The 24,964-nt window shown below is 33.9% G+C and overlaps 1 protein-coding gene across 1 annotated transcript; it reads left to right on the top strand.

The window, feature by feature from the left end:
* The first annotated feature begins 1,929 nt into the window (after nt 1-1,929).
* LOC123537873 (uncharacterized) lies at nt 1,930-22,998 on the top strand. Its single transcript, XM_053529708.1, has 21 exons — nt 1,930-1,994; nt 4,025-4,694; nt 5,040-5,159; nt 6,455-6,580; nt 7,045-7,140; nt 10,319-10,339; nt 11,181-11,293; nt 14,213-14,243; nt 14,531-14,604; nt 14,877-14,982; nt 15,485-15,751; nt 16,089-16,280; nt 16,727-16,839; nt 17,563-17,797; nt 18,389-18,495; nt 18,877-19,128; nt 20,091-20,212; nt 20,704-20,864; nt 21,327-21,445; nt 21,963-22,515; nt 22,706-22,998. The coding sequence occupies exons 2-21, from the start codon at nt 4,163-4,165 to the stop codon at nt 22,996-22,998; spliced, it is 3,633 nt and encodes a 1,210-aa protein (XP_053385683.1). The 5' UTR covers nt 1,930-1,994; nt 4,025-4,162.
* Nucleotides 22,999-24,964: the final 1,966 nt, after the last annotated feature.

Here is a 24,964-nt window from a genome sequence, read left to right as displayed (position 1 = left end):
ATGGTCAGGAGTCCATCTTATACACGACAACGCCTCCTCTCACAAGTGCGAGGTTGTTAAGTCTTTTTTTGGCTTCTGAAAAGGTGGAAGTTGTAAACCATCCGCCTTATTCACCTGACCCGAGTCCCTGTGACATTTTTTATTTCCAAGGCTTAAGAAAAAGTTCAGAAGTCCTCTTGGCAGCGCCATTTATCAGTGTCTCAAACATATACCAAAAGAAGACTGCTTAATGTAAAAATGTAACAAAAATGTGTTTCAGTAAAGGGGGTATACTTTGAAGGTTTGTAATAAAAATAATTTTCATTAAACGTAGCACTTAGACCCTCGTACGCAAAACAATCTTGGAGATGCAAAACCGTCTCATCTCAAGGCGGAATAAACAATTTGTAAATTAATACATTTAAATAACAAAAATAGTCATAAATACAATTTCAAGCTTTCACATATAAAATCATGTAAAAATGTTTAATTTAATGTTGATATCACAATTTTTCACATTATACGAACTTATACACGCTTAATTTAGATGCCCTATCATTGTTCACACAGAGCACAACTGACATTAAGAAAGATATGTATAAATGATATATAATTCATTGTCAGCAATGGCTATTTTTCTAAAATAACGTATTCTTAACATAACAATGTAATTATTATTAGTCCTACTTGTAAATATCAGTAGACTATAAATAATTATATTGTTTATATATTTTGCCGTTTATTATTATTATTATTATTATTACTATTATCATCATCATCATCATCATCATCATTAGCAGCAGCAGCAACAACAGTAGCAACAGACAGTAGGCAGCAGTAGCAATAGTAGTATCATGGTTAAGATTCACTTATTATCTAAATACATTCGTAATTCCTATTTATTTTAACTTGCATATATATACTGAAGTAAAGAACTAACCCGCCATTTGCTATTTTGAAAATAGTTAATAAATTACTAAAAGTACATTTCTTAAATCAAGGGAACAGTTGAACTGTTCGATCTATCTATGAACATAAACATATCAAAATTTCAATAATATTAAATTATGCAAAAATATATTTTTATTCATTTTACTACCGAAGCCCGTTTTTCAAAGTCACAAAATACACATGAAAGATGCATTTTAAGAAAATGAATATATGTATAATTTATAGAAATAATGAAGTGTTGATTTTGATTTTTGCTAGGAAATGTTTAAATTTCAAACACATATGGAATGCTCTTTTACAATAGGGCAAGACAACGCCAAAATTTTGTGTTTGTTGTCATTTTCTTCCCTAATAGCGTTCTACGCTAGTTTGTAAATTCTAGATGTTTTTGGGGTATTTTTGTGACTTTTCAAAGATGGGTTGAAGTCGTAAAACGAGCGAATTTATATGATAGCATAATTTTTTTTTTTAAATTATGAAACCGTATCAACAACATAATTGAGCCGTGCCATGGGAAAACCAACATAGTGGCTTTGCGACCAGCATGGATCCAGACCAGCCTGCGCATCCGCGCAGTCTGGTCAGGATCCATGCTGTTCGCTAACAGTTTCTCTAATTGCTACAGGCTTTGAAAGCGAACATCATGGATCCTGACCAGACTGGTCTGGATCCATGCTGGTCGCAAACCCACTATGTTGATTTTCTCATGGCGCGGCTCATTTATGTTGTTGTAAGGTTAGATTATACGTTCAGTAATTTTTAAATTACTAGCAAAAGAACAAATGGCGGGTTAGCAGTTTTGTTCTCGTATATCCTGCACTTGTTTCCAAAATAACTATTCAAATACTTGCATATACACGTTTATTCAGATAAAGTAATGTAATGTATTCAATTTAACTGTGTAAACACACGTCTATAAATAAATCTACTTTTAAACCTAAACAGTGTGTTATCATCTTCATTCACGGTTTGTTATTCACATGCGTGACCACGCCATCCTCTTATGATACCGGAAATGGAAAGTGTTTAATATATATATAAATGGTAATGTAATAGGTTTAAAGGTATATTTTTATGTGCATGTAAGTACAGTTTTCTTTGGGGTTTTTTTTGCTAATTAAAAGTTCCCCATTTACTGGTATAAACGGTCATAAACTGATTAAGACAGACATGTCTACCTGCATGATATTTTGTCAACATGTTTTTCGTCCTTCGTCATTAAAACGGTTAAACCAATTACAACGTGGTTTATAGGCAACAATATCTAACAGCGTGTAGTCTTATTAATGCTTTTGATCGTAAAATTGATGGGTTTTTTTAAAATTTAAGTGATATTTACATGCATTTCTTGAACAAACATGATGTAAAAACTCACATTTATTAAACAGAAATACGAGTTAGAACGGTATTGTAAACTTATCATATCAATGTAAACTTGTTAAATTTAGGAGTGGTATATTAACTCATAGATACAATGATCATCCTGTTAGAGGTAGAGTTTGTTTTAAATGTACCCCCAGGGGTCAAATTTAACAATAGTTTGTACTAGCTGAAATTAGCTAGTGCCCTTTTTGATCACTAGCTAAACTGAAAAGCTACCGGCTAAAGTTAATAATATTTAATTACTCTATTAATATTTTCTGGCCAAAATTTACTGATTAATCTCTGTTAGTAGCCAATCACAAACAAAAATATTTTCTATTAGCTTAAAATAGCTTGTGCCACTTTTGTTGAACAATAAAATATCATAAACATAAATGATAACATTCCTTTCATGAAGAAAAATGTGTACTTTCAAAACAATTAAACTTTATTCAAGCTCTGAAGACATTTTACTTGTTATATTATTGACTAGCTGAAATTAGCTAGTACATTTCAAACCCACTAGCTATTTTATAATTCCACTAGCATTTAGCTTGTATGCTTGTCTAAATTTGAACCCTGACCCCTACATTTGTCCATGTTCGTACGTATTTAGTTATATGCATTTCTCAGCTGTTATTGATACAAATCCGGATTTGTTTCTTTATTCTTGAAACGTGTTTGTAGATGCACTGGCGCCAGATCAGAAAGAAAATGCCTCTGTACATGTTATACCCTACCCCTAGGTATTCTATAAGAACCATGGTCGTGAACGGGAAAATATACTAACCCATTTCAATCGCGTATTTCATACCTAAAACACGCAGTTCAGTAAATGTGTACTACTGATATTAAACAAGCGATAATTTATCTTCCGTTGTACACCAGTCACATTGTCTCAATAGTCCATATTGCAGAGATGCTCCATATATTTTATGCTTTAGTCAACGTTACAGAAAAAACTTGCGTGAACTCCCCTAATGAACATCCGATCTAGAGGTCACGGCAGTGTGCACATGTTAAGCGAAATGTAAACAAACAAAAACAAAATGCAATATATTCACAGTTTTACGATAAGACTCGAAATGATGAATGAAATTCATCTTGTATATGATTTTGAATTTGAAATGATACATTGGTATACATCTATTCTGTTTATTTAATTCATTTTGCACATTTATACTGCATATAAACATTTTAGCGCACACGTGTAGTAAAATGACGACTGACATACATTTTCACATCAGCCAATCGGAGTGTGTCTGTAATCTACACCGGAACTTCACCAGGGAAGTTCAAGCAAGTTTTTTGTGTACCTTTGAAAAAACTGTAAACTACACGTTGTTTTTCTAAGAAAAGAAGTATTGAAGAAATGTGACCGGTACACAACGGAAGATAAATTACCACTTGTTTAATATCAATAGTACACATTTACTGAACTGCGTGTTTTAGGTATGAAATACGCGATTGAAATGGGTTAGTATGTTTTCCCGTTCACGACCATGGTTCTTATAGAATACCTAGGGGTAGGGTATAACATGTACAGAGGCATTTTCTTTCAGTGATCTGGCGCCAGTGTGTAGATGTCTGTGAAATATAATCAACATAATAATACTGCGATGCCTACTTGATGCAAACAGTTATGGAGTTGCTTATTTTACAGACTGTATATATTTATGTAGAGAACATTAAGTTGGTTTTAGAATTTTCATTATTTACTTACATTTTTCAGCCATGGTTTGAACATGAACCATTTTAAATCAAAATCATCACTGAGTCTTTAACCTACTACATACCTATCATCATGACAAAGCATCTCAAATAAAACACTGAAGAACGTTTTAAAGTTCAATGTACTGATTCCAAAAATATGGCGGCTATGAAAAAGGGGTTCAGTATAGCAAAGAAAACTAAGATCAAATCCAGGATATTAAAACATACAACTGGTGCAGTTCAAGATGTCATTGACCCAGTATTTGAACCTGATAAAACTGACACTCAGCTAGATGCGTTAAGCAATGATGTTCTAACAAAAGATTTTCAAAGACGTTTAAGAGTGGAGACTGACGACTTTGTTGAAGATTTAAATAAAGCTGTTGAAGATTCATACTTAGAACAAGTCAATGCGGATGAGGGAAATGAGACGTATACATCTATGGATGGAAATGAAGAGGGCGAAACAGAATTTGAGCAAACAACGGATTCAGGTCCAAGACGCCTGTTTTATGGTAGAGCTGCTTCATACCGAAATATTTATAGTGATCCGAAAAGCCAGGAAGATAAAAACTGGAATACTTGGGAAACATTTTCTGCTATATCTGGAATGAATGTGTCGGAACTTGTTCGTAAAGCTGAAATGGGTGACTTGGTTCTGGACGGCAGAGAGTTGTCAAGATTACAGGGTAAGATTGTTTTATTGTTAGTAAGCTTCAGTTGATATACCTTGCCAACTAATGGATTTATCCATTTAAAAGCGACATTGCTTTAGAACAGAGATGTCATTTCATTGATAAATTATAAAAGTTATTTTGTTTAATCACTTTGCAATATTAGGCATTAGTCAGGTTTTTATGGTCAATGTCATACTGTATTTTTTCTATAACACAAATAAAGTCATTTTTTCCATACGTCCAAAAGTTCATAGATAAAACTTTGGTGTAAACTTTGTGGTTTATTCCATGGTTGAAAAGCTATATAATATTCTGATATAATTGCTTCTTATCTATTTCACTTTTTTATTATTTTAGAACGGTTCGTATCAATGCAGAAGATGTACAAAAGGCAGTTTTACAAGTGCGGGGAACGCTATGTCACGCCTGAGAATATACCAAACTGGAGCGAGGAGTGCAAAAAATCTAACATTAGATGTAAGTATGATATGGTGAACATATGACAGTTTGGTTATCGCACATTCAAGTTTTGGTCATGAATTATTATTTTTTTACTCGCGTAGTATTTAGTACTTTAAGAGTGGTATAGTTCTATATGAGCCACGCCGTGAGAAAACCAATATAGTGGCTTTGCGACCAGCATGGATCCAGACCAGTCTGCATCCGCGCAGTCTAGTCAGGATCAATGCTGTTCACTAATATAGATTAAGACTCACGGGAGAAATGTCAGTGAACTTGAAATAGGACAGTTTTGTTATCGCACATTCATGTTTTGGTAATAAAATATTTTAATCTCTATAAGTTATAATTACTATAAGAGTGGTATAGTTCTATATAAAAGATACAAAAGACTCACAAAAAAGTTGTCAGTCAACTTGAAATAGGTTTTGTTGTTATTGTTTTTTTTAATATCAAATAAAGTATTTTTAATTCTTTATTTCTACATTTCATATTTGTTAATAATCTCTAGATCACTGATTGTTACTTGTGAAAATACATTTGTGAAATGTTTCAGAAATTATAAGTGAAAAATACATTTCTGTATTTATAATATCGTTCATTTTACATAGATAAAAGGTCAAAAACAGTACACTCCTAAATAATGTATAGCTAAGTATATTGCAAGTGTGTACTACCAGTAAAAAAAACTGGAAGGGTATTTTTTACAAAATGACGGTTATACGTGACATTGATTTGCGAATGTAGCTCTATAAACACAATTAGTTTATGTATGAAATCTCATGGGGATTTACTGTATTTAATGTTAGTATCTAAAAATGATTTTTTTTTTTTTTGGATTTAACGTCGCACCGACAAATAATAGTTCATATGGCGACTTTCCAGCTTTAATGGTGGAGGAAGACCCCAGTTGCCCCTCTGTGCATTATTTCATCACGAGCGGGCACCTGGGAAGAACCACCGACCTTTCGTAAGCCAGCTGGATGGCTTCCTCACATGAAGAATTCAACGCCCCGAGTGAGGCTCGAACCCATATCGATGAGGGGCAAGTGATTTGAAGTCAGCGACCTTAACCGCTCGGCCTCGGAGGCCCCTGAACTGTTTTAGATAATAATGCAACTTATTGTATCCTTAATGGCATGTATCTGTTATATTTCAGCTAGGTCACATATCATTTTGTCAGCGTCATGTCTACCACAAACGCCAATTAAGAGTGCCCTCTTAAACCAAAAGAGTTCGAACAATATATTGCAGTATTGTTTGTGATGTTATTCATGTTAAGCATTCTAATGTAATTTTTATATTATTTATAGCTCAAGACCTTGGTGATGATACGTTGAACCGGAAAGTAGCTTTAATGCACGGTGATATAACTACATTAGAAGTAGATGTTGTTGTCAATTCTGTTTCATCACACTTAACAGATAAACACGAAGGAGGTAATGTAGTTTGTATTTAAAACTTAGAAAATACTCATGATACAAAATAACTAGAGTAATCTTCAGCTTCCTGGTTTAAGGAAGATGTGCACTTTCGAGCTTTTATTGTATTTATGCTATAGCACTTGATTAGTTTTAGATACGGGCTACAAAACTTTTTTGTCTACCTAGAAACTTTACTGGTGTAGTATGATAAATGTAAGATACTGAGATATGTTAAACAAGATGCATTCAATAAAAGCATCGGAGAAAACAGATTTTGGCTTGAATAAGATTAGACTTTTTAATGTAAAATATTGTAAGTGCATGAAGAAGGAAGTGTCTACTTATCAATCAGATAAATATTTTGCTCTTAAGATTTTACGAATGTTTCACAGAAAGAAAAAAGCAATTAAAGAGGTTTTTCGTAAACATGTATCTGAGATAGACTTTCTACACTTTCTATTATTCCTTTATTGTTATAGTATCGAGAGCTATAGTCGAGGCAGCGAGTACCCTTGTCTACTACGAATTAGAATCTATTTGGATCATATATGTTGGAGAAGTAGAGGCAACTGCAGGTAACATTTTAAATTGATATTCAAACTTTATTTAAGCTGTAAATTGTACAAAATGGCTGCTTAAGGAGGTAGGTTACCTTCATATTTGTATATGCGCATGTCCGGAAGCTAACGTGACGATTTACGACGACGTTTACGACAAACTAAATGTGTTTGTATATTCATTCTTCTGAAAATAAATCATGAACTTATCTTCGATCTGATCTTCGATCTGATGCTTTGTGGTTTAATAATGCAGAAATAATGAATAAATTGCCGCAGAAACGCTTCAAAACAATGTTGCCTTAAAATGACGTCATGACGTTACGTGTCAGTTACCGCGCAAAATTAATAGCTTTTATCTTGAAAGTGCGTAATTCTGTATATTTTTATTTATTTTAACTATTTTCAAATAACCATTATTTGCTGAAATATTTTTTATGAGTCTTTTGCTCTGAATAATAATCAATATTTTGCTTCTATTATGTTGTTATATTGAAATGTTATGCGGAATGTAAGAAAATGGATGATGGTAATCAATGTTATTTGGAATATAGTTGGGTGAAAGGTTACTTGTTACGGCCGTTTTCAAATAAAAAGTCTAGCAGTTTGATTTGTAATACCTATTTTTCAGGTTCCGTTGATAATTTGTTACTTATATACTAAAACTAAGATCTAAAATTGTTCAAATTTCAGTAGAATATTGTGGTTTCTTGAACTGAATTGATGTTACCATGGAAACGAAGCCCGTGACCTATGTATCTAAATGTTAAATTCAAAAGCATTGACACTGGTCTATTTAAGAAACACAGCTTCGGCTTTTTATTTTCATTTCAACAGTATCCATGAGAATAATAGTGTAACGCTGCGCGTGTTACGTGAAGTTTCTTTCGGGGAATATTTTAGCTCAAATTCTGTTTTTCGAATATTTATTTGTTTGTCTAACTTAAGTCCGCTTAATTGAGGGAATTAGCAAAATCCAGATTCTGTTTCTTCTTTTATTCAGTTTTCAACAACAGTATATGGATGTTCACATAATAACAATAATTTCTATGAACACAATTAAATTAATCAAAACTTTGTAATTATCTAGTCGGATATCTCGACATGAAACACAGAAGTATATGTCCTTCTTATTTCGTAGGTAAAAATCTTCTCCCCACTGTTATCATTGACTTTTTATGATATTCATGACAACAATAAAATCAACCAATAATATTGCAGGAAACCTACATGTCCCCTAGCAACAAATCTCGCATACCGCGATACCTAGTGAGATTCCACGTGATTTTACGTGACCAGGTACCTCTGTCCTTGCGTGTCAAAAGATTACTATCTCATAAACAGATATTAAGATTATATAATAAAATGCAATAAGACCATAAACAGACGTATAATAGCAATTAGTTTGACACTGCAAGATCTTATCAATGTTTAGTAAGAAATAAAACATTTTTATAATGACAGCATGTAAATTTCTTTTGTTCTTCTAAAATTATTGACTAAGTTCGAGTTTTTACATATACAACCATTTTTAAACATTTTTTAAAACAAATTATTTGAAAGTTTTAAACACTAATGTCACCGCATGACAATAGCAGCACGCTGAACGATTTTTCCACGAAAAATGGCAGACGAGGGGTACTGCTGTACGTATTCTAAGCTGTGAAATTTGTTTGAATAAATGCAAATAGCACGAAAATGTAACCTACGTTAGAAATAATATGTTTTAAAGCAAGATCAACTAGAAAGATAATCTTATTCAATATTTTTTTAAAAGAAATTACGACAAACAGCAAGATATAAGCTATTTTAAACATCTCTGTTGGCATGGTTACTTTAAAATTTAAGAAAAATAGGGTACCATGCAAAGTGCTTGGTATTTTGCTAATAATATTACCCAAATAATTCATGTTGGTCATTAACAGAATAGCACTGAAGCCGTCGAAAACCCCTATTTTTATACATAGTTGCTTAAAAATGAGAGAAAATGCGTTACCATGGAAACACGAGCCCCGCGACATATACATTTTAAGCTTATATTAGAAAGATAACGTGCATACCAGTAAAATTATCAATTATGCAGACTTCTACGGATATCAATGAAACTAAAATACACTGAAAAGTGTTAAATATCCGTATTTTCCTTCTTCTTTCAATATGAAATACCTTTGGAGGGTCATGTTCTTCAAACCTGGATAAAAATTGAACTTGAAGGGACAGAGACAAACGAAATTGAGATTGTAGCAGTTAAAACTTCATATTACACGAAATACAAAAACATGCTGCGGTTAAACTAATTTGAATTTACCCTTGTAACAAGGTAACCTACCTCCTTAATCTAATCGCCCTGTGTCTTTTTGGTATTTGGTATCAAGATGTTTCACCTCCTAGTTGTTTCTTCCCTAGACTTTTCACCTCCTAGTTGTTTCATCCCTAGACTTTTCACCTCCTAGTTGTTTCATCCCTAGATGTTTCACCTCCTAGTTGTTTCTTCCCTAGACTTTTCACCTCCTAGTTGTTTCATCCCTAGACTTTTCACCTCCTAGTTGTTTCATCCCTAGATGTTTCACCTCCCAGTTGTTTCTTCCCTAGACTTTTCACCTCCTAGTTGTTTCATCCCAAGACTTTTCACCTCCTAGTTGTTTCACCCCTAGCTGTTTCACCTCCTGTTTATTATTATATTGATTAAGTAGGTGTTAAATGTTCTATTGGTGGGCAAAAAATATATGTACAAAACGTAACATATTTAATTCAACAGATCTATAATCTGCAGATATACCCGGTATATTAAGATTTTATTGAAATGTTATTTTAAAAAGACAATGAAACTTGCATTAACATGTTTTCTCCTAAATGTAAAGACATACTAATGTATAGACCTATGTTTATTTATAACTATATATACAGTTGTATTGATATACAAAAAAAAGAGTTATTTTTCATACTAAAAACAGTATGAAATATATATTAATCATATTCACTATTTATACAAACTTACAAACTAAATCTAGTGGGCCCTTACCGACACTTTGCAATGTTCGTGTGGTTATGTTTCGGTATTCCTCGGCGATAAATATAGCTCAACATGTACATCACTTTCCTTAAAAACTGCGAATAGCAAACTAGCATACAGGGAATATGTAATTTGCCGATCACAACCTTAAAGAAATAAATTAATTGAAATTTTCTCTTCCAGGATATTTACTTCCAGCAAAGTGTAAGTACATTGTTTATTTTTCTCTTTCTTACACACATAAGTGTCAATATTGTCGTTTAAATTGATTGCGTATACTTTGAGGGTGGTTAGTTTATTTGAACCGTGCACGTATCATGTAGGATGCACAGAACAAGGCAACGCAGGGTGACCTCCATTGTCAATTCTAAATGCAAACTAATAATGATTACCCAGTTTCCAGAGTTATGTGAGGACTTGAACCATGTGTAGTGACACTCCAAGTTGTTTGTTTAAAATTTTGTATCTGATACATAAGTTCCGAGAATTGAATCATTTATGGTGGTAATTTGTGCTAAGCATTCCACTTACATATACATGTAGAAACTGTTCTAAAATATCACCTAACCATTTATTTCCTGGAAAGAGAAATCTGTAAATTATCTTAATATATAAATCACATGCTAATATGATGCAGTTTAATAAAACACTTATCGAATGGCCATTGATTACTGGATCGTTATGCACAGAAATGCAAAAATAAGTTGTAATGCCAAACAGACCTTTTTTATATATTTCTTTCTTTATTTTCGATTATCGATAAATAAAGTAATTAACTGACTGGAAGAAAATCTTATCTAACGAGCAAAAATCAGTAAATGGTGGCACTAGCATATATTTTTGTCCTGTTAAGATATTTATCTGAATAAGACGTAACTTTTCTACTTCCTTTACCCTTACTTCAGATAACTGGTTATGTGATGGAACATATTCTACGTCAATAGGTTCAATCAACTAAGCAAATTCTCAACCTTGTACTGTATAATTACAGATAAATCAAACGTATCCTAATATTATGAATGTTTATTTGTTTTTTATATTTTAGATATATTCCATACGTCTGGACCAACAAAACATGAAGAAGGTTTTGAACAGCAGTTGAAACGTTGCTATAAATCCTGTTTAGACAAAATGGTAGAGATGGGCTTGCGCACACTGGTATGTATGGCTTCTTGGTACAATTTAAATTATACAGGTTCTCCCTATCTCATCCACAGGCGTTTGAGTATTTAGTGAGTATTTTGTACGTAGCTCAATTTAAATTATTGATAAAAAGTGTCCAGATTTGGTTTTGAAAATCAGCGTTGGTACTAAAGCTTATAGAAAGCATGCAATATATTTCTTGTGGTGCCGGTTCAGTTCAATGATAAGTCGGTCGATACCCAATGTTGCCTGTCTTTATAATCTCGAAAATTATGTGTCTAACACATAAAAAACACATGGAGTATGCAAATGTGTAAAAAGTGACTACTGCCAGAAACTTTATTCTCCGTGTACTTCTCATATGTATGTATGTTTGTTTATGTATTCCATTATTCTTGTTATATTTAGTATATCCGAGTTTAAAATCTAAAGCCCATAATCTTTAAAAATCCTTAAGGCTCTTTTTTGTTAATTTCGGAACTTGAATAATTCAGCATTTGGACAATGTTTTGATAGTGTATCTGCCCTAACAAAATTACCAATATTTATGTACATACAAAGCAGTCCGATTTCTTCGATGTAGCCCATTGTGAAACATTATTCATAGAATATGAATTTTCAAACTAAACAAGCGGCTCCGTATGCTAGTTTGGCATTATTCTATTGTTACGGAAACTATGTGCGTATTCCGCTACTTTTAGTCCGATGAATGCCATAATTGCCTGACGAGAAAACGTAATAACATTGAAATGTAGATCCATTACATTAATTTGTAATAATCATACTAATGAGCCTATACAATGGTTTTATTATAGTCTTCCACTTCTGCAGCGGTAATGAGGTGTTTCTTTTTTCTTTCATTACCTCTCATGAAGATACTCAGTCAAACTGAGTATTATATTATTTTAAAATGCTGCGTTCAACTTTTTAGCTCACCTGAGCACAAAGTGCTCATGGTGAGGTATTGTGATCACGCTGTGTCTGTCGTCTGTCGTCCATGCGTCCGTCCGTGCGTCTGTCCGTCAAGTCGTCCGTCGTCAACATTTGTGTTTAAACGACGTCTTCTCCAAAACCACTAAATGGATCTTGATGAAACTTCCTCTGGATGTTTCTTGGGTGGTCCTCTACCAACGGTTCTGCTTGGTTGCACATAGGGGCCACCAGAGCTAAAATAGAAAAATTTTCACACGACACCTCCTCCTAAACCAATGGTCCGATTTTAAAATAATTTCAGGCAAATGGTCCTTCTGTCACCCTCTACCAATATTGTTCAGATTATACCGATTTGTCAAAAAAACATGGTCGCCAGGGGTCGTGGTCACTTTTCCTCATATGTATATAGTGAAAATTTAAAAAATCTTGTGTGAAACTGCTGCCCCGATTTTAAAATAATTGCAGACAAATGGTCCTTTTGTGACCCTCTACCAAGGTTGTTCAAATGATTTTGATTCGTCAATAAAAATGGCGGTCAGAGGGTGTGGTCACTTTTCCCTATATGTATATAGTGGAAACTTTAAAGATCTTCTTGTGCGAAACTGCTGGCCTGATTTTAAAATAATTTTTACACAAATCGTCCTTTTGTGACCCTCTATCAAGATTGTTCAAATTATTCCGATTCGTCAAAAAACACGACCGCCAGAAGGCGTGGCCACTTTTCATCATCAGTTTCTTTAATCAGCATCTCCTCCAAAACCGCTGAATGGATTTTGATGAAAATTATACAAATGATCTCTGTGTACCCTTCGTTTTTAGCTCATCTGATTTTTTGAAAAAAAATGATGAGTTATTGTCATCACTTGAGCGGTTGTCGGCGTCGGCGTCGGCGTCGGCGTCGGCGTCTGCGTCGGCGTTGCCTGGTTAAGTTTTATGTTTAGGTCAGCTTTTCTCCTAAACTATCAAAGCTATTGCTTTGAAACTTGGAATACTTGTTCACCATCATAAGCTGACCCTGTATAGCAAGAAACATAACTCCATCTTGCTTTTTGCAAGATTTATGGCCCCTTTTGTACTTAGAAAATATCAGATTTCTTGGTTAAGTTTTATGTTTAGGTCAACTTTTCTCCCAAACTGTCAAAGCTATTGCTTTGAAACTTGGAATACTTGTTCACCATCATAAGCTGACCCTGTACAGCAAGAAACATAACTCCATCTTGCTTTTTGCAAGATTTATTGCCCCTTTTGGACTTAGAAAATCAGTTTTCTTGGTTAAGTTTTATGTTTAGGTCAGCTTTTATCCTAAACTATCAAAGGTATTGCTTTAAAACTTGCAACACTTGTTCACCATCATAAGTTGACCCTGTACAGCAAGAAACATAACTCCATCCTGCTTTTTGCAAGATTTATGGCCCCTTTTGGACTTAGAAAATATCAGATTTCTTGGTTAAGTTTTATGTTTAGGTCAACTTTTCTCATAAACTATCAAAGCTATTGCTTTAAAACTTGCAACAGTTTTTCACCATCATAAGTGGACACTGTACATCAAGAAACATAACTCTATCCTGCTTTTTGCAAGAATGATGGCCCTTTTTAGACTTAGAAAATCATGGGTAGGACAATATTTCTATTACACAAAAAAAATCAGATGAGCGTCAGCACCCGCAAGGCGGTGCTCTTGTTTCCAGTTGTTCCGGTTTTTTGAACATATGGGTCTTTTTGGTTGAAAATAGGTTTTCAGCAATCACACTTTAAAAATCTTTTTCTTTAGAGCTTTAATATTTGGCATTTGATATCAGAGTTGTACTGTCTAATTGTTCAAACTATTGCCCTGGATTAAAAAATGTGTGTGACATGTATAAAATATAGGCTAACATAGAAGAAACCTAACTCTGTACTTGTACTATTACGTTATACAAACACACTTGAAGCATTGTACACAGGTGAGCGCTTTAGGGTCAATGACCCTCTTGTTACAGATATTATTATTTATATCTTCAGGCATTCCCCTGCATTGCCACCGGAGCTAAAAGTATGTACTATAGTCATTAAAGATATATACTTATACCAAGTATTTCTAATGACTGAAGACCATATAACTAAATTTCCTACCTACAGTTTAACTATTTTAGTGGTGACAAATAAGTAATTACAAGGAATGAAGTCTTTCTATAATTTTACACCATGTTTATGACACTCTAAATAATATGATTATCCGATATATTATTCAATACATATCATTAAATTCGGCTTATTATCCAGACGTCATATTTATCGAGCGTATTACAAAGAACTAACATGCTAAGGCATATTTTACAGAAATGAATGCTAGACAAGCCGCACAGACTGCATTAACAACTGTAAAAGAATGGTTACATAGTAATAAGGATTCCGTAAGTGTTCAAAATGTCCCATTTTACTTATCATGTTCATATTACCAAATTTTGCTTTTAATTATTGGTTCAATAAGATGAAAGTACGATAACCCTGCTTTGTACCAAATATGAATTACGTATCACAATTTGTGTTATACAGGTTTGGACAAATATAGTAAATAAAAAAAACTGAAAATGAATTCAAACGTAACACCTAATCGAAGTCTTTCACGAAAGTACGCAACGTCTCACATATTACACCCTGTACAAAAACATCTAAATTCTTTTAGGTGGACAAGATCATATTTTGTGTGTATGACATAGACAATTGGGCATGTTATCAGGAGTTAATGCCAGAAATATTCCCTTCAAGCGATATAATAGACACTTCAGAAGGTGAGAGCATTTTGTTACATCTACTTCTTTCTTATTTATAAAATTATTTTCACAATCCGCAATGCAATTGCAAAACATCTTTGGGAAAAATCAGTCATGTTCGGTTTTTACTTCTTAAGATACAATTCCCTAAAATGAATTATAAGAATTTCGATTATTTATTTTATATAGAATGCATTCAACATATTCCATGTACATGAAAATATGCCAAATGTTTTTCTCAAGCAGCGTTTTGTGGATATAGATAATGTTTGATTATAATTTATAGTACATATGAAGATTAAAAAAAGATTTTAAGGTTATAGCTGAATCACTTAGAATTTAGAGAAGCTTTAATCAATCAAATAAACGTATTTAAAGAAATATGCTCGGACATAATAAATAAGTAAATGATAAATACAAATTCAGGTTTTCTGAAGTATTAAAAGCAAACTCGTGTTTGGCCAAATCTGATGAGACATGTCTGCACTTTTAATCTTTAAAAGTGTTATGTTTTTAATAGCAAGCTTGCTCCCGGTTGAAATCCTACGGATGGACAAGAAGTCAATTGAACTTTACAAGCGAGCTTTGAGTGAGGGCCAAGAAGCTGTTCACAACATCCGTGTAATGGTTGTGGGACACTATGGAGTTGGGAAGACGACTCTTACTAAACGTTTGTTTGGTGAAGATGTAGACATAAACCAAAGAGAGAGCACAAATGGAATAGACGTACATGTGAGAAGATGCAAAGTGTCCCTGGAGACAGGTGAATGGAAAATCTTAGACAAAGGTTAGTAACTACAATTTTCCACTTGCATTTACCATGGTTCACTTATATTTCAGCTGATGTTTTGAAGACATATGTGCATAATATTTGTTATATACCGGTTTATTTGAAAAGCGTAAATGACTGAGTCCATACCAATAGATCCTTGCTGTGTAGGTCAGTTGTGATGACATCACAGCAATATGGAACATAAGAGCCTTTCTCCCTTTGTTCTTCTTCTCATTTTCAAATTATTCTTTACATTTAAAGTTCTTGGTTCTTGGTTTCTCTTACAACTTCGACAAGAAATACAAATCCAATGAAACAATATTAGGTAATGTCCATACTTTTACTATTTCAGATCAAGAAAATGAAACGGTCTACCACCGTTTGGTAAAGTTTTTGAAAATGCCTGTTAATGAGACACGTGAAATAGACGGTAAGGAAACAGCGACAGGCATGGACGAGGGAGAAGATGTCGTCGATGGATTTATACCACCAGAAGAAATGAGTGAAGACGATAATTCAGCGAATGAAACAAATGGAAAACAGGGTATATTTTTAAGTATACAGTGCACAGTCACGTTTCGCAAAGTTAGTCTAACTAGTTGTTATAGTTTTGTTGATAGCAAAACTTTTCAGAGCTGTCTGTAGCTACAGAGTGAATATTCTGCAAAGTTTCATTGCCGTGTGTGATTATGTAACTTTGAAAGAGCAAAAGGAAAATTTAGCGTTTTAATGTCTTAATCAAATTTGTAGACTTTAAACGTTGATGAAGAGAGGGCAAGAACCTTTCTAGGTATGGCATGTGGGTTTTATTTCATACACAGTCGTAAATTTTATCTGATCAGATATTAAAAGATATTGAACCGTTGCAACAATCAAAATGTTAAAAAACACAATTATGAAAATGAAAGTAAATTAAAAAAAAAAAATCAAAGACAAAAGTCCAACAGAAAAAGCCGAAAAAGCTACATTCAGAGAAAACATATGTTACAGCTTTGAAAGAAGAGCTCACTGACAAAGTCCCTAAACCATTACAAGCGGAAACTACTGCCTTGGACGATAATGCAATCCAACCCAAAGAAGAATATATCCTCAATCATTTGAAGGTACTTTTATTCACCATAATATTTGCTGCATGTTCAGGGAAGATGATTTGAATGTTGTATAGGTATAGCTACCATTAGCTAAATTATGATATTGAGATACGTGCTTGTACAGTGATACATTTTACAAATTCTGGCGTTATTAAGAAATATAAGTCGTTTCAAAATAATGTATCAGATTATTTCAATATTGTTTTGTTAAAGAAAAACGTTCTGGACCACATAACAAAGACGATAAATGACAATTTTTAGCTCGACTTGGACTTGGAAATCAGTAAAGTTTTTCGTACCAGTCAATATTTTGTCTAAACTGTTTGACATATGGCTTTGAAACTTTGACCAGGTGTTGACCATCACAGTCTCCATATGTAAGCAATACTACATAACTAAGACAAGGATTTAGCCAAGTTATGGCCGTTTTTTGACATAGAAATTAGTTAAATTTAACGTACAATTCCATATCTTGTCTAGACTGTTTGATATATGGCTTTGAAACTTGGAACACTTGCTTTCCATTATGGTCTCTATTGTGAAGGCTAGAGTACATAACTTTTCTACTCACAACGTTTAAGCTAGACCATTCGAAAAATAACTAGGAACCCATACATTAATTCTTCGAACAGTCGAGCGCGCTGTCAACAGATAACTCTTGCTATGTTGACAGCCAAATACTATTTACAGATGTTTTACATTTTCATTGTAAGCTTTGAACGAACTGTTATCCAGGGATTTATAGAAGAAGTTCAACATAAAGTAGCGAGCGAAGAGGACACAAACACAGCAGATGTCTCGGTTTGGGATTTCGCTGGACAGTATGTGTTCTATGCAACACACCAAGTGTTCTTGTCAAGGAGGGCCGTGTACTTACTTGTCACTGATATATCCAAACACGCGGAGGATATAGTTCAAGATGATGATTGTTTCCTGGACAGTAAAGGCGCGAACCACTGGAAAATATCAGGTAAATTGTCAAGACAATAGCAAGCACACAGTATAATGAAATCCTGTAGAAATAGTCATTAACCTAAGAAAAAAAAACTAAGTACTTGATCTTCTTCTTGAACTTATATATAACGCCCTTTTCATGATCAATTTCACGTTCAAAGGCGCATTACATAGTTCAAATGCAGCATAGAGGGCGCATAATTCATCCTCTACTAGTACAGACACAGAGCCATCTGACCAGAGGGACAGAGTGAGACAAAGCCCCCACGGCAGAGAGATCAGAAATCAGATACAGGCTTGTCCGGCTAACTTAGCCTAGCTCGTTGCGAATAGACAGCCTGGTTCTTTAACGTACCCAGTGTATAGCACTGATACACGCAAGGATTGCCTGGGTTCCTGACCAGTACACATCTAGTTGGGTGGGAAACACTGAAAAGCGTTTCTGAAAATTCCCGAGCTGCCGGGGATCGAACCCCCGACCTCAGGATTGGAAGGCCAGTGTGCAAACCACTGAGCTATCCGTCCACCCATCAAATAATAGAACGGTTTTCAGGAATATTTGACTTTAAAAAAGTTCTGAAACGCAATGAATGATTTGTACCTTCAGAATTTGTTGACTTTTGGCTGAATTCCATTCACGAGTTTTGCAGTTCAACGGAAAGCGAAGGTCTGCCAGTCTTGCTTGTAGGCACTTTTGCAGACAAATTAAACCAGGTGAGAACTAAATTACATCATATTTGTTGATTGAACTGCTTTGTCTTTTTAGCAAAGGGGATGACTTCCCAGATTACTGCTTTTTTGTATGCCAACTTCCTTTTTGATACACAGAAAGTCATGCTCAAGTAAAGTTTAAAGATGAAAGAATGACAAAAAAATCCAAGAAACGCAGTTATGTATTTGATTGACAAAAATATTACCTTTATACAGTTAGACGCTTGGCTTAAATAATAATATATTAAATTTGTTACAAGAAAAGTGAGCGTTTAGTATGCTATCGTTTCACATGTACTTGAATGTATGTTTTTCCTTACGCAATTACTCACATTTCAAGGTTGTAAAGGGTTACGATAACAAAAACAATAACTTAAACCACAGGAAACGAAACAAGAGACCATAGATGAATTCTTCTATACGTTACGACGTTCACTAATGCATAAAGAAACGAGTTGTCATCTTGCTGAAGAAGATTTTGCCTTGGACAATTCTATCGTTGATAGCAATATTGAAATGCTGAAAGATCACATTTTTAACACAGCCGCAAAGCAACCCTACTGGGGAGAGCTGATACCTGCAAAATGGATAACGCTTGAAAACATCATAGTCAGTTTAAAGGATCAGGGTTTAAAGGTAACATAATGTATAGTTTGTAGCTAGTTTTTCTTTATAACATGTTCAGATGTTTTTACATACTAAATGTTATAGTTTAAGGATTAGGTAAGATACATATCTTATTAGATCTAATGCTGATAAAGTGATGTGAAAAATGTGTACAGAACTCATTAACTGTTCTGTTTAATTTTACAAATTATAAGTTCATAAAATACACAAATTCTCCTGTAGATGTAAATGGCCAATTACTGGCACCGCATTGATCTTATATCGCTGGAATCTCTATGGCGCCTTATGCCCCATAGTGCTTGTGTGCATAATACTGTTCTAAGTACTTTGAAAAATGCTGCGAGCGGAAAAAATGTTTTTGGTAGATAGTTTATATTTTTATATATCAGTTATCAATTAGGCTTTTGAAAGGTAGAAATACAATTGCATATTGCATAAAAAACTCCCGATTTGATAGTAGAAATTTTCAAATGAATGTTTATATTTAGAGGAGTAAACGGGGAACGCCTGGGAAACAATTTTTGTCTGTTTCTTTAGACAAAACTTTGTGAGTTTTACAAATATATAAAATAATTCTATACATTTTTTCTAGACCGATTTGTATAATATTTCGCATGACTTTGATAAGTCAAGATGACAAACGTTATCTCATTCTCTAGTCGCTTGCTTTCGTCTAGCAAGAATATGGGTTATAAGAAAAGAAAGGAAACCACTGATATAGAAAATTGATATACATGTAGCATTCTTTTGAGAGCACTTGGAAATAAATCTGACATACAGTTTTGCAGTTTATAAAATTTCTGACCGAAATGAAGACATTGAGAAAAATGCACAATTTGGCTTAATTGTTAATACAATACTTGAACAACTGATTAAAGTTCCTGAAATCGTATTTGTTTTTACCTTCATTTATATGCTATAATAAATATTGTATAGAGATACCCATGTTGAAACATTTAAAAATTTAACAGGTTCTCCACAAAGGCAAGCTTCATGATCTGAATACTACATTGCCTGTTCCGATAGAAACTGAAGAAGAACTAGACCTGTTCTTAAGGTTTCATCATGAATCTGGAAATATACTGTATTACAGGTAGTATCATCTGTCTGTTCATTAAACTTCAACTTTACTTATTACAGAATTAGAGTGAATTCATTTAGAAACAGTGTACTTAACATGATTACAAATATCATTGCGGGTTTATTCTATGATCTGTATCGGCTGTGTCGATAAGGGATTCAGTGTTGTTCTATCTTGTCTTTTTGGATCATGGAGAGCATTCATTTGTAGTGTAATAGAGTTGAGTTTGGTGTTGCACATTCCATTACCTCTCAAGAACAGTCTGAATTAAACCGAGTCTGCTATTATGTTGCTACTTCCAAAGGATCTTTTACATATATTTTATTCCTTAGCCCAGTTATAACTTCCCCGACTATGAGTTTCTTGCCTATTGTCATTATAGGCTAGTGTCTCAGCCACTGTCCGCAGATGTTCGTCTTTACCCTATATTATGCCAAGAGACTAGCTACCGTATAACATGTTGATATCAATGTTTATCCAACAAAACGTCTTTCTAATTTCAGTGACGATAATCTGAATGACAGTATTGTCCTTGACCCTCAGTGGTTAATAGATGCCTTCAAAAGCCTCATAACCGCCAAAATGTTCTGCTGCAGAAAGCCGAAAATATTCGAAAAATGGATCCAGTTTGACCAGTCGGCTATCTTGACTAGGGAGCTTGTTGGTTTGTATTCGCCAAAGTATTAAAATGTCTGCGTTTTGAAATTGTTGTGTACATTTATCTATTTGTTCAGTGTCGTTATACTAGAAATAACTTTTACAATGCTTATGCTTATTTGTTTTTCGGCTCGAAAAATTATTGGTATACTCGATACATGGACATTCTGCTGATGATTATACAATATTTCTTTGCTTTAATGTATGTCTTTCTACCTGTAGAGCTTTTTTTGCTAGGATCATCATATGGAGTAGCAGGGGCCTTTGTTCTATCCATTTGTCCACAGGGATCTTCATACACTTTTATCAATTTTGAATGTTATCATACGATCTAAAGTCTTTCATCCTCACTTTAAACATGAAACAAACACACACATTCAAAGTTTATAAGGCAGGAATGAATAACTAAACAATAATTTATTTCCAAATCAGTTATACACAATGTTATTTAAAGTTATAAATTTTGTAGAAGCAATTTGGGAAAAGGAAGAAAACTCTGTGTTTCATGAACACATTGAACTCTTGCTGGACTACCTTGAGAAGCTTGGATTTATTGCTAAACCTCCGCAACAAATTGACGTAACTGAGGTAATTTGAATAAAAGCAACTGGTTTTACGAAGCAGTAGTATAAATAAAATATTTGTTCGTAAATGAGTTTAACATATGTTTATCTTCTATGACAATAAAGCAAAGAGTATATTCTAACTGTTTTACAATGTGTACTGAATTTATCTTTGAATAAGTGACTTATCAATGTGTTCTTTCATATTTCATACGGCTGAGATAATCAGTATGAAATAAAAGACCAGCTGGCTTACGAAAGGTTGGTGGTTTTACTCAAGTGCTCATACATGCTTGAAAAAATGCCCAGGTTTTCTCCTCAATAATGAGCTGTTTGACCCCAAATGATAAGCTGTTTGATCCTGAACGATGTCTTGGTCAACCATGTCAAACGACTTTAAACCCAACTTCAGCAAACTGTATAAAAGAATGATACGTTGGTGTCATGTTACTACTTCATTGCATATAGTTATTTAGGATTCACTGTATTCATACTGAAATTTATTATGCTGCCCTATGTAACGTAAACCGGTTCTATTTTAGGTGACAGATTACTTTTTTGCCCCATGTGTTCTCAAAACTTCTCCACCAGAAGATCTCCTAGCATGTAATGATTGTGAGAATCGAAGGTCAACCAGTAAATTGTGTTTCACGACGAGGTCTGGATTTCTACCCACAGCTGTTTTCAACAAACTTCTAGCAGCATGCATCAGTAAATGGCCTCTGACCAAAACTAACAGAAAGCACTTGATTTTTTGCGGATGTGGTATATTTGATCTCAAAGACAACCATATACTTTATGTGTATTTTTTCGACCATGTTATACAAATTTGGATAACAAAATTAAGCGCTAAAGATCAAGAGCCAAGTACATCCTTGTGTTCAGATGCGTATGCTTTTGTCTTGGATCTTCTCCAAAACAGGTTACGTTTGTCAAGTGCTATGGAGGTGTTTATAAGGAGTCAGTGTTCAGACCTCCATTCCCATGACAATATGTTTCCAGTTGATGAGATAGCTCAAAACCCGGAAGTAGTATGCAGCTGTAGGACAGAGAAACACGTGCTAAGAACAAATGAGCTTCTTAAATACTGGCACCGTATGTATTGATTTTACTTTTGATAAAATATGCACCCTGTTGTTATTATGTTGAGCATCTTTAAATTTTTTATTTGTATAACAAACGGTGTTTAATTTAAAGCGAGTTTAAATAAGTTGAAACATTAATCTGTTTTAAAGTCTTCCAAGATATTTTACATTCAATGCAGTGCGTTATTTTCATTTTATAGTTTCCAAGGCAGATCACCAACAAAAAGTTCCAACAGATAAAGACATCAACCGCATGGCACATCACATCGGGAAAGAATACCAGTCGTTAGGGTTGGAACTGGGTCTGTCCCAAGCTGAAATTGATCATATTAACCTTGATTCTAAGACAACGGTCGATAGGATAAGAGAGATGTTAATGAAATGGAAAGAAAAGGAAGAAGGGGAAGCTACTCTAGAAATGTTGACAAATGCCATGGAAGTTGTCGGTATCGATGCACAAGTGGTGTTACAAAGTGCAAAGATATCTATTTAAAGAAATATATCGAAATCTAAAAGTAACAAAAAATACATAACATATAGCTTCAATGAATATAGTGAAAAATAACTTTTGCTAATTTTCGGTGTGGTGTTTTATGACGTATCGACAAAACAAAATTATCTTAAACGAGCTCTCTTTTTAGTATGTTGTCATAAGTTATGTGAACATTCTAAATGATACCTGGGGTAGAAAATTCTAATGTCCCTACCGGGAATAGAAACCCGGCCCTCGTGATCCATAAGCTTGCACTCTAACCACGTCAATGAAAGGTTAGCAACATCAAGGCTACTGGAACTGGTTTATTCATGTACTATTCGCAACACATTCTCTCCCGTTCAGTAACCTTTCAGTGCTCACTATCACCACTGTCACTCAAGAATGTCCCTGCATGCACGCCGTGTGAGTCCGTCAATTTATTCTAATATCATTAGAGTAATGCTAGAGGAGAAAACTCAAAGTTCCGTACCAGAGATCGAAACCCGGACTCGTGATCCGTAGGCGGACACTCTTAATGACGTCAATGAATGGTAAACGCAACAACAGGACTGTTTTCAAAGTGGCATATACACTCTCTATTACTAGTCTGTATTTACATTATTCTTATTTCATTTCCTCTTGAGTTTATTTATATACAAAACCCCTAAGATATTCATTCTTTGCATAAACACTTTTTTATCACAACAAATTAGATCTTATTTGCTATTTATACATGTTTATATATTATGTCTAATTCTCATTTTAAATTATTGATTCTCAACTTTTTTCTTCAAAAGTGTCATAGTGTTTTGACCATTTAGTTAGTCAAAATTGTCATATTGCATGTATTAAACATCTAGATTGTCTTAATGTGACTTGCATAGAATTTACCTATCAGTGGATATAAATACTTGTAGAGTTAGGGTCATAACATTAGTACACATTAGCATATTTCATAACGTTAAACCAGAAGAGATATTAAAGGTAGTTGTTAGAGCTGTCATGTTAACGTATTCAGCCAAATGTTCAAATACATTTTCAATAATGAACATGATGGGTTGGTAATACGGGTGTTACGTCCCTTGATTTAATAAGTTTGCTATATCTGTAATCATTTACACAGTTCATGCCTCGTTTACAGAACAGCCTTTATAAACTGATACCAAATGTGTATAGCCCAAAGATCTCAATCAAATTTGGTAGTAGGCAATATTGGTAATATTGTTGAAATTGTAATGGCGACCGTTATTTTGAATCAACATGTTGACTAGTCTGAGTTTAATAAAAAATAAACGTTGACAGTGTATTGCGATTTAATTGAAGACGTACTCATTGTTTAAACTTTGTGTTTAGGACTACTTTGTTATACCTCCACATTTATGTAGGAGGCATGTAGCGTTGCTGCTGTCCGTTCGCCCGTACGTACGTCCTGAAATCTTGTGTATCCAACTTCTACAATACTATAAGTCTGATTTGCTTCCAACTTTCAAAGATGAACAAGCTTGATGCGTAGATGACCATAAAGGGTGAAACTTTTGCTGTGATTATATTTACCGCAGTTATGGCCTTTTGCTATATAGAATATAAAGAAAAAACATGTGTGCCCAACTCCTCAAACACTATTGAAAGGATATGCTTGAAAGTTTCACAGATGAAGAACCTTGATGTGAAGATGACCATAAATAATGGACTTTTTTCTCTGGCTATTTTTTCTAGAATTATGGCCCGTTCCTAATTTCACAAAATAGGCCGAAAATTGGTGTAAAGCAGCTTACATGAAGCAAAATAGGCATATTTTGTGTTCGCTTTGTATGTTTTAAAGGATTGTCAAATGTTTGCTATATAGGACAACATTCTAAGTCATATCGGTTCAATGTTGTACGGTGAAATAAAACGTTTCTAATCAACTCCATATCTTTTAAACCCATACATTATTTTCAAATCCATTTGAATAATATGACTAAGTGTAGAACGCAGTTTTCAG

Source organism: Mercenaria mercenaria, chromosome 18 (assembly GCF_021730395.1).
Source record: "Mercenaria mercenaria strain notata chromosome 18, MADL_Memer_1, whole genome shotgun sequence".
In the NCBI taxonomy this organism is placed as follows: Eukaryota; Metazoa; Mollusca; class Bivalvia; order Venerida; family Veneridae; genus Mercenaria; species Mercenaria mercenaria.
This window is presented reverse-complemented; position numbering and strand designations above follow the sequence as displayed.